Here is a 16,809-nt window from a genome sequence, read left to right as displayed (position 1 = left end):
TCAGATAGCATGCCAAGCACAGAACAGGTGAAAGTCAAGCTAGTCTGCTGTCATATACGGTTTGCCGACGGAGATATGGTTGGGTTGGTGGTTTTCAATGCCTATCGACCTTGAGCACTAGATTGACCTTAAAATGAAAGAGTGAACTAGAACTATACTAAAAAAATAGAATGCCGAGACTCGTATGGTCATCCCATGCGAGTCTCCGCAACACTAGTTAGGCCAATGTCTAATGTGAAGGCACTGGTCCGCTAGTTTGGTCACCGTAGTCAGGGACTTGAAATTGTGGGATAAAACAGAGGGTTCTATTCCTTGGAACAGACCGGTGACTGAGGGTGGTATATATAGGAGGAATACACAGAAACAAACGGCACAAACATACAAAACCAGAGTGAAGTGTTCACCGGTGTCCGTGCAATATGTCGACACCAACGAACGCGTAATAATTGGAAAGCTTATAGAAATAGAAATTACAAAAGAGGATAAGGATTCAGAAAAGCCAATCACCAGTTCACCACCAATTAAAGCTTTTAAAAAGAAGTGATGATAAATCTGAAACCCGAACGAGTCGTCTGGTGGGGAAGAGCACTTGTCACCTCCAACACACTGGAAACCCCTAGTAATAAAATCCCCATGTGGCGCCGTGGTAACGCCCACTAGAAAGAACGTACCCATGAGAAGCCAGAACCCCGTACAAGATAACATGACTCACCCTCCTCCACTGTTTTAAATTCTTCGAGTTCGATCCCCACAAGTGCCTGGATAAAAGGGTCTCTTTAAGTCTTGAGAGCTAGATCAAGTATTTCAAGTCTGGTCTTGTGGTGAACAAAAATCAGAGTAAGTAAGAAAGATGATACTGGTGGCGATTGTGGCGGAGATGATGGAGGAGTACACGGCGCTGCTGGCCAGGATTCTTGAGCACATGTTTCATGCTGCACCTTTTCCCTGGAGGGTTCGGTTTCTCATTCTCAGAAACCTTCCTTTTGTGTCCACGTATCCTCTTCCACTTCCTCCTCCTCCTCCTCCTTTGCTTGGAGCTACTGCTGCTGCTTAAGGAAACTTGAAGAACAGGGGCTTGCTGACATTCTTTGTAGTAGGATGTAAGGGTTCTTGGGTCAAATTAGTTCTCTTTGTCAGAATTTATTAGGGGGGAGTTTTGGATTTCATGTACATATTTTGAGCTTGTAATTTCTTTGCATGGAAATCTAGCATATTTTGATTGCTCCTGAGCAACGCATGATGATCTATCTGTGTATTGTAACAAATTAAAGATTCCAACTTGGCATAACTATAAATTGTAGATATGAATTTTGGGTTGTATTTAAGCACTGGGAAAATGGTGCTAAGCTTGCCCATGCCTGGGTGTTCGTTCATGAACATTCTACTTGTGGATAAGTTTAGTTTGGTCTTCATCGGAACTTAGTCCTATTGCCAAATGGGTGAATTATTATAGGTATTGTTCCATTATCACTACCAACTAATACTTACATATAGGTGTTGATGTCTCTTCTAAAGTTGATGGATAGTCCTTATCCAGAAAATGGACGCCCTAGTTTCCAATGCCTAATGACAATATGACATTAGCATTTCAGGTTTCTGATCTCAGTGCTGAACTACGCTGCGTTAGCTTTCGAAACCCTCCAACTCGTTCGAGATTTCCGGCACTTGGGAAACCCTTGGCTCCATTAGGTTAATGAGAAGGAAACATTTGTTTAGGAAGATGAACATTAAGCGTAAAGATCTATCCCTTCAGGAAAATGAACATTAGCGTGGTGTACTGTAGTATGGTTTGCCGAATTTGCTCACCACACCAATTGTGGTGTTCCTAAATTATACACGAGGTACAAAATTTGGGCTCCTGGATGGGCCAAAATCGAACAATCAGTCTACTAGTATTATGCAACTGTAACAGTGCAATCCAATGAGAACATTGGTACAAAATTTGAGCTGGATTTCCACCACCTCATACTCTAGTTGAACCAGAAAGAAAAAGTGATAGAAAGTCGAAATTTGTTTCATGGTCATTTCATTCATTTGTTCTAATTGTACAAGTCCATCCAGGTGAGTAGGAGGTTGAAGTTTCTAATGCCGACTCGGTTTCTAATTCTAAGTTTCTAACACCCACTACATTATGGACAGTGGATTTGCTATAATACACCCCATGGTTTTGAAAAGTTATTCCCTGGATTGGATGCTCTTCTTCAAATAAATATAGATTGCTGCTATCTAAAAGAATAGGAGGGAATTATAGGTTTAAAATGGTATGGATGGAACTCAAGGAAGAGTGCCAATGCTGGCAGGACAAAAGGTACCAAAAGGGTAGGGAGTACTGGAGTGGGGTGCTGCAGAATATATGCCAATTATGAGATTCTCTATTCATGTAATGTGAAGGTATTTGGAACTCAAATAATGTTTTGAATCCCATTGTAGCCCAAACTACCATAACATTTCTCAGTCATCACTGTTTCCTCTGGGGCATGGCCACTTATTTGCCGGTAGGGGTCATCATTAACCCGGCCGGGGCCGACCCTAGGACTGACACTAATTTTAAGGCTTAGATAGAGTCCGGTTTGATTTTGATCAACAAATTTTAAGGCCGGATAAAGTCTGACCAAAGTTTTAATATGCGAGCCTTTACTCATCTTAAAAGCTTATTTTGATAGGATTAAAAGGATTGATTAGACCCACCCTTCCGAATAAGGCTAAATTAGGGATGGCAATGGGGAGGGTAGAGTTAGGGGATTGAAAAACCATACTCATATCTAAGTCCATTTACATACCCGTATCCGCCCCGATCCTCGTAATATGATATTGGGTATTCCCCGTATCCATACCCTTAGGGGATTGAGTTTTCATACCCGTCTCAATACCCATTAATAGTAATTGCTTTTAATATTTAAAAATTCTAATAAAGTACATGAAATATAAATCAAATATCATGATAAAAATATCTCCTTACGTCAAAAATTGTTGTACATGCAAATAATCACAAAATATATTTTGATATTTATTTAATTTGTCTATTAATTGATTTGAGTGAATATATAATAATTATTTATATTAAATATATAATATATTAATGGGTGGGTATGAGGATGAGGATCGAAATATCATCTCCGACACTTATCCCTTTCCGCTATTCGAATAGCGGGGATCCCCGTACCCATCACCCGTTTTACTCGAAACACTCTCCCATTATGGTCGAATACCCGTGAGTATCCTACCTGCTGGGTATTTTTGTCATCCCTAAGCTAAATATAACCAAAAAAAGGCCAAGCATGACCTTATTTTGTTTAACAAAAATAATTTTTTTAATTTGATTTTTACCTCATAATATAGTTTATTGATTTAAATATGTAATACAAGACTTTGTTTATCTATATAATTATATTTTTCATATATATAGACATTAAATTCCACTTTCTACTTTTATAAATTTAAGTTTAATTGGTATATTAACTCTCTAAATTACTTAAAATCAATTATTATTTCTCATCAAATGTCGAAAACCAGGCATCTATGAGCACATTGTATTTTGTATTTCAGGGTTATCAATGATCTTACATCTCCAATATTCTCTGTTGGGGAATAACCTCACCAAATCACATCAGATGCATAATAATCTCATTTGGATTAGGAAGAACCTCTAGCTTTTCTTATGTGTGTGCATAATGTGTATTCCATGTTTCCTTTTCAACTGGGTATTTCAATACCAAGGTTACCAGGTATTCCTGTATTTCATTTCTGGGATCTTGGCATGGTGGTATTGCGAGAGTATATATTTATTCACATGTACTGTTATATTCTTCATTTTGTATTGTGTGTCTCCTAAAGTTTACTATAAATGCAGAAATGTGATCAAAATGCAGGAAAAGCATTATCCCTTGAAGCATCAAAACCTTCCATTACTCCAGAATTATTCTTTTCTGGGTTTTTATGAACTGCATTGAAAGTTTGAAACTAAACAAATGAAATACAATTTCTACTAAAAAAGTACACCAATTAACTACACCATTTTGATTAACTTTTTGCTTAAACAATTCATACACACAGGTGTATAAGCCCATGTTTCTGGTAATGTGTGGGAAAGTCATCATTTTGTTTAGCACTTGGTTGTTCTAACTTCTTAATGCTAGTGTACCAATTTTGATAACATAGTTTATTGATAGAGCAATTCCCAACTGATATTATTAAGTAAACAGTATAGAACCAAATGATTCGTTTCTTGTATAGTGCTATGGCTAAGAAATGTAAAACACCTATATAGGTTATAGACTTATAGTGTTATATATACAGGGTTTACTAATAGCAATGTGGGAATATAACTTTGTACATAAGCTTTTTAGATAAATGGTAGTGCATGTTGTGTAGTGATTTTCAAAATGGTTAAAAAAAGAAGGATATTTAGAACCTGAGAGAATATATTGTTCCCTTTGCATCCAAGCCCATCTTTCCTATTCCTTAAGCTCATCCATATCCCCATGAAAACCTGATATTTCCTCAATTGTCAGCAGTCATGTTAGCTTGACCCACATTTCAAGCATTAATGTGAGGATTTAGATACCATTCCCTATCTAAGAGGTCTAATAATTTGTGATTTTAACTACAAGAAAGCTGCGAAATCTGCTAAGTTGGAATTGGTTTAGACAAAGCTGAAGGAAGAGAATGCATGCTTAAGGCTACTGAGGAATATCTTCTAGGGTTTGTTTGTCCTGATAGCATTCTCACATGTCTTACCTTTTCCTATATATAAATAGCAACTAACCCCAATTGTCATGGCAACCTCACTAAAGAGAACATTTGGCTCAATCCTATCTTCCATTGCATACTTGTGTTACACGAGCGATCACCACCACGATCAACGCTACCATCAACACCACCATCACCAAAGCATCAGCAGCATCCACAAGGTCAAGTACGGCATGCCTAGGGGTCGACCCCTTTCGTTGCAGGTTTGCTTTCGTGATCCCTTATGAAATATTTTGTTTTGATCTTTTGAGGTATCTTCTTTTGGTGCATGAGTATACCATTCACCATGCACATGAATGACTTCTTATCCTCCCTCCGTTGATCTGTGTCTGTACTAAGTTACTAACCTTATATGATATGAACTACAAGAAATGACTAGATAAAAGCTGTAACCAATCTTTTCATGTTATATCAGCTTTTCTGGTGTACTTATCAGATAAAATCTTTGTTAGTTATGCTAATTATTCTATAAGAATATTGAATGATCTTGAGGAAAAGGTTTATCCCGGCTCATGAATCATGGCTTTTCTTAGTCCCTTTGGTTTCCAATTAATAAACTGCCTAAAGTAAAAGGATGTCTGAAAGAACCAAGGGAACAAAAGAAAGGAAAGTTTTAGATTAAAATTAAATCGAAACAAGCTTTTGCACGAACAGATCAGATTCTGAAATTTTGTTTCTTTTTACAGACTGTGGAGCTCAAAGTCCGGATGTGCTGCACTGGTTGTGAGAGAGTTGTCAAGCATGCAATTTTCAAGCTCAGAGGTTATTAGACCAAAATTATCATTGATATTATTTCTTCATTTCATTTTCATTTTCAACAGAGAACAAAGGATTTGAAATTTAAGATTTGTGATGCCTGCTTTATGATTTGTAGATATAAATGAAGTGTCCTATCGTCTCAATATATTCACGTATTCCACATACTTCCGTTATTTCGTTTTTGTATATTTTACTTACAATTTTCATATATTGTTACGTGCACTTAGGAATTGATTCGGTCGAGGTGGATTTGCCGATGGAGAAGGTGACAGTAATTGGGTATGTTGAACGAAACAAGGTACTGAAGGCCGTGAGGAGGGCCGGAAAGAGGGCAGAGTTCTGGCCTTACCCAAACCCTCCCTTGTACTTCACATCCACCAGCGAGTATTTCAGGGACACAACCAATGAGTTCAAAGAGAGCTACAACTACTACAAGCATGGTTACAATATCGGGGACAAACATGGTACCATTCCGGTGACTCAAAGGGGAGATGATAAAGTCAGCAACATGTTCAACGACGATAATGTCAATGCTTGCTCTATCATGTAACTAGACGATCGATCTTCTGCCAGTTCTGTTTACCATGTACTTTATATGATCGACGATCGATCCTTGTATTAACAAATCATAGTGTGGTTTTCAAACTTTCAAAGCTTTCAATCTGTACCATACAGTTCTGTACAGTATGTAAATTAGTTAAGCGTGTTATCAATGTGATTGTAGTTATGTAAGGAATCTATTCAATATAACTATTCCAAGGAATCGATCGGATTTGTACTTGTAAAAGTTTAGTGTTTTGAGCAAAGATGGGATACCTCCTGTTTAGAAAGCGACTCTAATCTTTGTCACCCTCCTTGGTTCAACTTTGGTTATGAATCTTATGACAGTAACAGGCTAACAGGGAGGTTATTACTTGGCAGAGAAGGCAATTGTGGGAGTCAAATCATAATGGTATAAGCTATTAAAGTATAACCAACTATTTGATCCGCAAAGAACATTTAGAGATGTCCTCTTATTCATGGTATAGCCCCATAGGGGAACAATGATGTAAACAAACACTCGGGAATGTTTTCTATTCTCATAAATATCTATGCGTACAAAATTATCCTCCACGTAGGGCATTTCTCTTTATTAATTTGTCTTGCTTTTCATTTGAGCTCAATGAATTGAAGTTCTCTCTGGTAGGGTGGTTCTGGGTGTTTTAGAAATAAGTTAGCTTCGTCATACAGATTCTGGTGACTCAATGTGAGATTGCTAAGGTCTCTCGTATGTAGTTCACGTGGTTCTTTTTTCTAAAATTCCAAAAGAGTACTAGCCTCTTGACACACATTAATTACTAATTATATTTTACAGTTTAGGATTTTAGAGTTTTAATCAACGAAGGGTAATTTTAATATCTTCTAGTTAGGCGGTTCTGTATGAAAAATTGGCTTAATTAATGAAGATATTATTAGAGAAAGAACGTGAGGTAAGAGGAAAAAGTGTGAGTGGGAAGTTGCAAAAAGATTTTAGGAAAATTTTATTTTTATATTATTTTATTTATTATTATATTTTTATTTATTTATTAAAATCTATTTTAATATAGTCTATGATTTAGAGTTAGATTGTTTATTAAAACTATTTTAATATAGTCTATGGTATAAGGATTAGATCATATTTTTCACATTCATTTTACTTAACAAAACTTGTTTGGTTATAATAGTAATATATTATGTGTCCATTCATAATTAATAAAATAAAATAAAAAAATATCAACGAAAATAAATATGGGTAAATGGGCGGGACTGGGCATTGACCAGAACAAAAGCAAAGAGGAAGAAGGGATCGGCCGAGACTCAAGAGACAGAGAGTCGAACTTGACAAAATCGATGGTATTGAGGGAAACCTCAAACACAACAGAGACAACCTTCTTCTACGGTTCTACCTCTCCTCCTCATCTTCCTCTGCAACAGGGCATGTTCTAAATCTCTATTCTTAATATTCTTCGAAGATTTTATAGTTCTTTGCTTTATCTTAGTAAATATATATGCTTATTTCCTAAAGATTCCACCTTTCATTTACCAAAAACATGGAGCACACCAAAGACTCATCCTTTAGCTTAATTAAGGCGATCATGTTGTTATTTGTGCTTTCATCATCCAAATTGAGTAGATTACATTACTGTTATGCCTTTTCTGATTTAGGTTTTGGGTTTTGCATATTTGCGCCAACTATGCTTATGAGATCTTGCTTGAACAAGGTAGTTTCTTTGCCTCGATTGTAAATGTGTAAAATTGAGTTACTTTTTGGCATTAGAGTTTTCGGAGGTTAATAATAAGCACATGAATGATTTCAATTCCTTGTTTATATCGCAACATTTTATTGCATTTTTCAAATGTGCCTACTTTGTGAAGATATAGTTCCCTAGTCATGTTTTGTTATTATTGGATATGTATGATCGACGATAATACGATATAATGGATGGAAAGTTTTTTGAGTGATCTTGTATTTTCAGTTTCAGGATCTTCTATCACACAGTTTGTGTTTGCTGTCACTATGTATCTTTCTGTATGCGCCTATGCCACAAACTTTGTCAGTTGAAAATGGCTTTAACCTTTTGCATGCAATGTTCCTGGGGAAGTACTTCACTTTGTCAAGCAAAATAATTCTTGCTCTTCTCCTCTCATTTTGTTGTCTACTGTAAGTTGTAATGGACCTGAACCTACTCGTATAGAGGAAAATGATTAGTAATTATGTAATGAGCCTACTTAACTTTTTCAGAAAGCTGTTTACTCATTACATGCTTCTACGCAGGAAAGCTTGTTAACAAAAATCAAAACTCTTCGATGAGAACTCAAAAAGTTTTCATGAGAAACGCAGTCATTTGACCAAGGGAAAAGAAGCTCCATTCTCTTCAAGATCCACAAAACAAGTTGATACCGGAATTTTCTCATTTTCAGCGGTTAATCTTGTGATGACTCCAAATGAGTTTCCGGTGTCATTTTAGTGCTCTGCATCCATGTTTCAGAGTTATTCTCAACCTGAGTCATATACTACGTCAGTTGCAAGTTGGAACCAAAGAAATTGTACAATGACTTTTGGTGAGAATGGTTTGACGACATATAATCCCTGTACAGCTAATTCTACAGAATCTCAGTCAACAAGAAACTTTGTTATTCCAGATATGTGGTCTGGTTCATCAGCTACCAGAATATCATTTTCTCCCTCAAATAATTCTGAGGTTACTGGCATCTCTGTAGTGAAATGCAATGATAGTTCTTCTAAGTACAGTCCTAACATAATGGATCTCTATCAGCCACTGTATGGTGAAGGCGAAAAGACTGACCATGATAAAACAGGAATGGAGACGAAATGTGGCAAAACTGTATCTAGTGAGGATTTGGACCAATTACTAACAGATAAACTTGCTCCACAAGTCACTTTAAAGAAGCTCCATGATAAGTGTAGTTTGGAACATCAGGATTAATCTTGAGGTAGTTGTTTCTCTTTCGCCAAAGTTAGATGGAAATGACTCTGATGTGGACTCACCTTGTTGGAGAGGAAGCCTGGCCTTCAAGCCAAACTCCACTCTGAGTTTCAAGATCTTTGAGTTCACACTATTGAAAATGTGTAAGAAACAAGTTATAGTCTGAATCCACTAGCGCCTCATTTTTTTTCCTCAGCCTTTTAAAAGCATTTGTTAATTGCTATGTAAATGGATATGATGTGGATGAAATCTCATCTTTCAAAGAGAGTGATTTTAGAGCAGTAGGTGCTACTAGTTCATCCTCCAAGGAGAATATATATGTTGTTAAAGCAGGATCAAAGTCATCATTATCAATCAATGGAATGGCGACTAAAACATCAAATAACATCCATGGATAAATCAAGAAGTGAGTCAGCACTCAACAAGGGTGTATGCAAGTTACTGTCGACAGATTCAAAAGTAGATGTGGCAACAGTGCTATATATGATGCATGATATGTCAAGTTTTCTTGTACAATATTGTTCAAAAGACCTTTTATTGGATGATCATGACTTGATCCAGCAAATAATCAATAACCCTTGTATGTGCATACAACATAGGGCTGGTGTAAAGACTCTGCTGCCTGATTTTACTGTTTCAGGCACTCCATATTTTTTCTAGTAAGTCAACAAAGATCATCGAGGTGGGGGTACGTATGTCTTTTGTCCCTCTTTTGTTTTGGTTTAAGCTGAGAATTTGTTTGAAGACAATGTTGAATTCACTGTGCTATTTAAAGATTTTCTTTTAATTCTACATCTGGTTCAAAAGGAGGCCAAAAAAGCCCAGTACAGGAAGAACTACACTACAAGCTATGCACATAAGTCTGAAATATTGCATTTATTCTACATCGAACGGCCACTTTTTACCTGTAAGAAAGATAAATATACTGTTTGGAATGCTGTAAAAGGCAGAAGGCTACTTCTTTTAGTACGGTAAAAATGTCTTCTAGGGGAATCTATCCTTAGGGGAAAGAACTCAAAGAAGTGATGATTTGGGCTGGGCCATTCAGCAGTAAAACATTGCAAGCAAACTTGTGATGGTAACATATTGGGTATCATACAACTATGACAGTGAGAGAGTCCACATTTATTTTCCTGCAAATTTTACTACTAAAGCCATAACTAGTATGATCATAGTGGGCTAATCATTCCAGCTGAACTTATGCTCATCATTATCAAACAAAATGTGTTCTGCAATGGTAGGCACACATATTATCATATGGTATAAAACAAATCAAATCTCCTCTGGGATAGAAAATAGGCGAACAAAAGGGCATTCACTATATAGTTGATTATGAATTTCGAATTGATTACTGCTGGTACATGTGGTACCACACATGAAATATTGTGTGATTATTGGCTTTAGCCTTTAGGAGCCCAATGCCCAGTGGGAAGTAGTAGTACGTACTTGTTCATGGACATTGGACACTACCCATTCACCCACTAAAGCGAAAATTGACAGATCATGGCAGTAGGGGACCTCAGACTTTGCCATCATCTACCATCCATTTACCCTAAAATTCATTCATTAACAATCACTTGGTTTGAATCATCACCTTTTTCTCTTATCAACATTTACTACCATTTGAGTAAAAAGTTTGGCATTTTCATGGTTTTGAGACCAAGCTTTCTTTCTCTTTCACTCCCTGCCACATAGTTCATATATATGGTCCATTTGAAAATGATCCACATCACGTACATCATAATAATTCTATCCAACGCTTCTGTATTCTGATGTAACACAAATAGAAAATGGGATAAAATATAGTAAAGAGAGAAACACACAAAGAAATCGAAGGTCACACTAATGGTTTAGAGTTTAAATAATGCAAGGTAAATTTACTTACAGTTTCTTCATGTTCTTATAACCATTTCCAATATTATATTCTTTCTCTGAGCTGGTTAATTGGTTTACATTCTCAAAACATCGCATTTCAAACATCAGCATTTCATAATTAAAATATCTGATTTAGAAGTGAAATTCAAATGAATAAGTCGTCAAAATCACATCCACGTGTTATTACATACATAGACTATAGTTAAACGTTAACTAAAGATCTATGATAGTTAATATATCTGTTTTAGTAAAACTTCTAATTGTTATTAGTACCATACGCTAATTGGATGCAACTAAATTACTGATTTATTTGTTTTTTTTCTGTAATTAATTATCAGGTAGTAATCTAAACAAGCAGTATTTGATTTGACAGATCAATATACCCAGTTTACTATTGTGTTCAAATAAAGACCTAGCCTCCCTATTAAGGTATGAGCTTGAGATAAAGATTGCATACCGAATTAGGATCAATGAATCCCTAGTATATATTCCTCGACTCTGTAACAGAAACTAGATTCTCAACAGACTCGTTCTATACAAATCATTTTTCTTGAAAGATATGCGTTGGCACTTAACCCGTTAAAGAAAAACAAACTATACCCGATCTCAAGGTCATTAAAGAACCACATACAATAAGCTGATAATCGCTGTACGTACGTACTTTGAGGAGAAATAGAAACGAGAAAGGACTCCAAGGAGCTGGTTAAGCTAGATGGGTAATGGGAAAGAAAGAGACGAAAAAGGAAAGGAATAGAGTGGAGATAAGGGTTGGCCAACTGGGTCTGGCATACGGTTCAGTTTTGGATACCATAGCATGAAACTGGCTTCCTATCTTTAAAGGATAGAGCGCAATGTTAGCTCGATCGATATATACCTTCTCTATCGATCAGCTAGCACAGATCCACATTTTTAACGAAACATATCATCCCATCCAGGAGAGGTGGGTCGTCAGAAGAAAAAAGCAAAGCTTTATTTTCTGATCAGGCTCGATCAGGCTGATCGATCTGCAGGCCCACCTCTCTCTCTTCCTCCCCTGTTAAATTCTGTTAGGTATCCTCGCGATCGTCTTCGTCTTTCACGAATATAGTAATGTTTTTAGGCTCATCTTTACGACTGCTTTGGAGCTTTTAGGGTGTAGAACTGGGAACTGTGAAACCCGCCATGACCTATTGCTTTCATATTTACTCTATAATTGCGGTTGTAATTTCTTATGGGATCGGCTGCATCAACCTCACCCTCTGTACTGTCGTTGTTAATGCTCTGTTTCTCTGTCACCCAAAATTTTTTGAAAGCCGTAGAGCTGATCTGTGTGTAAAACAGAAGGACTGTTTAGCCCCACAGGCTTGTTTGTTTCCTCCTCCTTAAATTTCTTGCTGCTGCTGCTTCTTCTTCTTCTTCTTCGATTCGTCTCTTTTTTCTTCTATATTGCTTTGCTTTTACGCATGACAGTAAATGATCAGAGATAGTAACGAACCAAAAGTGAAAAGTCAGTTCACCACGGCCGTCGGTTGTTGAGCTTCTTTGACGATTCGGGATCGAGTTTTGAGCAGAGGCAGATGAGTAGATGGTCCATGTTTAACCTTTAGGGACATGGAATGTTAGGTAAGAGGAGAAGATAGGAAAGAAGAAAGAAACAAATAAAGCATGCCGTGCAAATACGCCATATGCCATGCCTCTGTAAAGCTTAGCATTCTTGATTGTGATCCAACCCTGTACGTACATGCAAGTTCCGTTTTACAAGAGTGGTGCATTTAACTCGAGTTAAATGTTTGGCTTTATATTTGGCATGCTTGCATAGTTAACCTGAATAGCAATGAGTGAGCTACGGCAGCTTGTAATATATAAATATAAATTGTCACTCAAGACTCTACATTTTCCACGTATATCCAACAGTAAACTTCGAGAGTGAATAACTAAAGAAAAATGATTTAGCGTCATAAATATAACACCAGATCCGGCGCCGCAATCTCACGTGGCATGTCACGCTATCTTGTCAAGTCAACAATTACAAATAATCACAAAATGTCTTTTTTAATGAAAAGACAATTATATCCTTGTTAATCTAACGACTCTAGATTATTATAAAAATTGTAGTTCTTTTTTATATCATTATTTTTTTAATGTAATTAAAAAAATACGATATATAAAGTATGCTTGAAATATATATATATATATATATATACTTTATAATAATTGTCTTTTCATTTATAATTACACTTTTATATAATTTAAATCGTTGATGTGACAATGTAACGTGACATGACACATAGGATTACAGCATCATATTTAGCATCATATTAAAGTTCCCTAGCACTCCTCATAACTAAATATATGTCATATTCTATCCACATAGCCACCATAATCATATGGCATTGAACGTACATTATATTAAGTAGTATAAATTATCTTATTTGACGGATGAATGACGGGAACTTGTTATATGATGAATATATTTTTGTATTCCTTACATATAGTTGTTGTTATAGTGATTCAAGTATGTGTGACTGTGAGTAAACAGTACGTATAACATATATAATTACAACGAAAGATAGTTAAGAATTTTTACCATGATGGAGTAAACAGTACGTATTTTTTTTTCATCTTTCGTAGTCTATGATGTAAAGATGCTCTCATTTTTACCATGACAAAGAATCGATCAAAGATAAATTGGACGTGTTAGGAGAGTATGACATGCTTTTCGATTCATCGGCCAAGAGACTTATACCACAAATTCACAATCACATGTATCACGGGAATATGGTGCATTAAAACGAAGGGAAAATATCAACCTACGTGGGCCATGCAAACGGAACAGTGTAGACTGCACGCGTTCGGCCTTTGTTTGGCAAAGTAGGGTCTTTCGAAATACGACGGAGAAGTTTCAAACCGACGAATATTACTCCTTAGTCTTAACCCTTTCTCTCTTTGCGTCATTGATTACGCTTATTAAAAACCTAGCTGAGGCCTACCGCCCTCTATTTTGTACTAGTGTGGGGCTGCACTCTTCTTCATTTCTTCTTCTTCAAATGGTTCCATCGGGCCAGTGGAGAAACCTCTTGGATGCCAGAGGGGTGCATGGCCTCTCTGGCGAAGAACAGAAGATATGATAGCATGCCTTGTTTCAAGGTGAAATTTCAAGGGACCAGGAAGGCAAATGGAAGTAATCTTCTGTAACAACTGGACGGTGGAAACTGATTTAACTAAACACATACATTTCATCCTAGGCGCACACACACACACATATATATATCTTACAGTCAATGTATGCATCGCTTCAACAATTAATTAAAATGCAGTTTGGCTAATGATGGAAAAATCATCTATTCGCACTTAATGCTTCAACTAGAAATGAAAGTAATAACTTTAGCAGTGACCGACTAGACTCTTGTGATTTTCAGTAATAGTTCTTTAACAATGTTGCTTCAACAAACTTAAAAATAAGTGCTCAAACATTAGTGTTAGGCTGTTAACTAATTTCTTTGGTAAAGTTCTTACTACGTACATACCTTTTAACTAATCAATCACACAATCATTTGGTGCTTTACTACAACAAAACTGAAGAAATGAGCAGAAAAGGGTGTCCTCTGATGACAAGTAAGATCAATGAGACTGATTTTATGATTAGATAAGCTATATTCTCTAGACATAACCAGCCCCATGATTGCAATCTAAAAATACCACAAAGCACTATTACTTTGTAGTGGCGACGGGAGAGTGAATTTCCAAATTATACATAATTTGGATTAGGAGTAAAAGAGGTGCACAAAACAATTGTCTTTTATTTTTTGACTTGCAAGTAATGTAGATGCTCCTACAAATACAACACATTTAGCTGAGTAAATTGACGCAAACTTGACGCAATTCCTAACTGACTGCTCTACCGGAGGCACCTCTGATTTATCATTCATGTATCACATAGCTTCAATAGTTTATGCAACTGAGATTGGTAAGATCAAAACATATATTTAATTGCTGGATATAAAATTATAGAAAACAAGTCAATGATATACAAATTCTAATTTTTTTAGGAGTGACTGAGAGTAACTTCAGTGTATCAACATATATTTTAGACAGTGGCAGATCTCTTTGGAGGCCAAAGAGCGCCACGGCCTCTCCGGCGAAAATTAATTATTCCCTTAATTAGGTTTTAATTACACAGTTAGTGATATGTTTAGTATAAATTACCCCTCCGGCAAAACAATTCCCCCCCCCCTCCCCCAAATTATTTTTCATGTTCCGCCACTGCATCGAGCGCTTAAGAATCTTGTTTTTAGTTACAGCAAACCTAGGAGGATATTGTATAAGCATTTACTGTTGGATTCAGAGAACTAAACCCTGCAGGATAAAAAAACAGATAGAAGTTCAGAAAGACTTGACAAATACATGTAGAAGATTAAAACTACATATGCAATTCAGGGTTTTATGCGGATAGGGAGTCTACCAGATTCGACTGCAGCAACATGGTTTGGACGTTTGAGCTTAGTAAAATGTAAAAACCCAGCAAGAATGTGAAATCCCGCAGTATTTACCATCAGAATAAGTGTTCTTACCCAGAAGATCGAAAATAGGGAATGAAAACACGTTTCTTTCTGTCCATAAGAAATTAACTGACCAGAAATGGACAAAATGGCAATGTAGTAGTTAGCGATAAATGTTCAGTTGAACAGTGATCGATATGTCCAGCAATTCGTTATGCTTGTCCTCCATGCCGTACTCTTTTAGGTGCAGCAGCAGCAGTATAGCTCGGCATGCCTCAACAGTACGGCCACTGGTACAAGTCAGATCCATACGCAGCCCTACATACTGATATCACTGAACTCTATAATATTGTAACAGTACTCATGCCACTCTTCTGTTGTCCGATCAGATTGAACCGATTCTTTTTTTTTTTTGGTCGAAAATATTGAACCGATTCGATCTTCATGATTTATATACATATCTATCAGTGCCTAGATGCTTGTCTACAACTAGCTATACCATAATCTAGGGCAGGGTCCCCGTTTTATAATATATATATATATATATATAGATGGAGAGAATTTCCTAGTTGAATTGATGTAGATTAGCTTTTGAGGCAGAAGTGAAGGAGGTTCATATATCAAACTAAGCTTTGCCAGTGGCCCTGTCTCTGTAAAGCATGACACCCCCTCCCCCAAGCACCCAACAGTTATATTAAGGACACACCCTACTCTGCTATATTGACTCTACACGTTTCTTCTTCTTCTTCTTCTTCTTCTTCTTCTTATTCTCTTTTGTGGTCTGTTTAGTAAATTTAAGTTGGAAGAAAAATCTGCGATGGCATCTTAAGCCTTGACTAGAACATGGAGCTGTATCTTTCCATTGAATATATACTTGTCAATTGTCAGATATGCCGTCTCACCTTTTGGTTTCCTTGTAACTAGCTAGCTAGCCATGAGAGAAATCAAACATGGCATTTTCAATGCAGCATGACGTGACTTGAGGGCAGCTACCTAGATAGCACACTTGACACTTTTTGACACATCAAGCTATATATCTGAAATTTTCTCCGAGTTATTGTCATAGTCCAAGACGTACGTAGAAAATTTTGATACTCAAATTACAGTTCTTGTGCTTAGGCAATTTGTCAAGGCAAATGATAATTGCTTATTTGTATGCGTCTGGCTTAATCTAAGTTCCATGCACAATTGCATACGTGACTAAAACTGAAGTGAAATCTACACCGCCTAAATAAGACTAGTTAGGCTTTTCGCACCATAATTTTTGCAAACCACAATATATTTTGCTTCATTTCGTTGAGCAGTATGCATTATGGTAATTAGATGAGGTGCTTGTTTCATTCCCCATATATTCTAGAGAAGAGACTCACCCTAGATATATTATACCTGAAAACCTAATTCCTGCCCGCCAGCAGCACTGAATATAAATTTCAGTATATTATATTATCCGCTTGATTAGTGTAAAATGATTCCGTGTTTGG

General features: G+C 36.5%; 2 protein-coding genes across 2 annotated transcripts; both read left to right on the top strand.

Annotated features, from left to right (window-relative positions):
- The first annotated feature begins 69 nt into the window (after positions 1–69).
- LOC126794305 (uncharacterized) lies at positions 70–1,305 on the top strand. Its single transcript, XM_050520980.1, has one exon. It carries the CDS (start codon positions 851–853, stop codon positions 1,052–1,054), a length of 204 nt encoding a protein of 67 aa, XP_050376937.1. The 5' UTR covers positions 70–850; the 3' UTR covers positions 1,055–1,305.
- A 3,252-nt stretch (positions 1,306–4,557) lies between these two features.
- On the top strand, positions 4,558–6,280 carry LOC126794614 (heavy metal-associated isoprenylated plant protein 30-like). The gene is made up of 3 exons (XM_050521370.1): positions 4,558–4,952; positions 5,436–5,511; positions 5,736–6,280. The coding sequence occupies exons 1-3, from the start codon at positions 4,776–4,778 to the stop codon at positions 6,056–6,058; spliced, it is 576 nt and encodes a 191-aa protein (XP_050377327.1). The 5' UTR covers positions 4,558–4,775; the 3' UTR covers positions 6,059–6,280.
- The last annotated feature ends 10,529 nt before the right edge of the window (positions 6,281–16,809 follow it).

The sequence above is a fragment of the Argentina anserina genome, chromosome 5 (genome assembly GCF_933775445.1).
Source record: "Argentina anserina chromosome 5, drPotAnse1.1, whole genome shotgun sequence".
NCBI lineage: Eukaryota > Viridiplantae > Streptophyta > Magnoliopsida > Rosales > Rosaceae > Argentina > Argentina anserina.
This window is presented reverse-complemented; position numbering and strand designations above follow the sequence as displayed.

Excerpts from the sequence above, each read along its gene's own strand:
- LOC126794305 (XM_050520980.1), top strand. The coding sequence starts at position 851 with ATGATACTGGTGGCGATTGTGGCGGAGATGATGGAGGAGTACACGGCG.
- LOC126794614 (XM_050521370.1), top strand. The coding sequence starts at position 4,776 with ATGGCAACCTCACTAAAGAGAACATTTGGCTCAATCCTATCTTCCATT. Across the intron at positions 4,953-5,435 it reads GTCGACCCCTTTCGTTGCAG|ACTGTGGAGCTCAAAGTCCG; the intron begins GTTTGCTTTCGT and ends TTCTTTTTACAG. Across the intron at positions 5,512-5,735 it reads TGCAATTTTCAAGCTCAGAG|GAATTGATTCGGTCGAGGTG; the intron begins GTTATTAGACCA and ends ACGTGCACTTAG.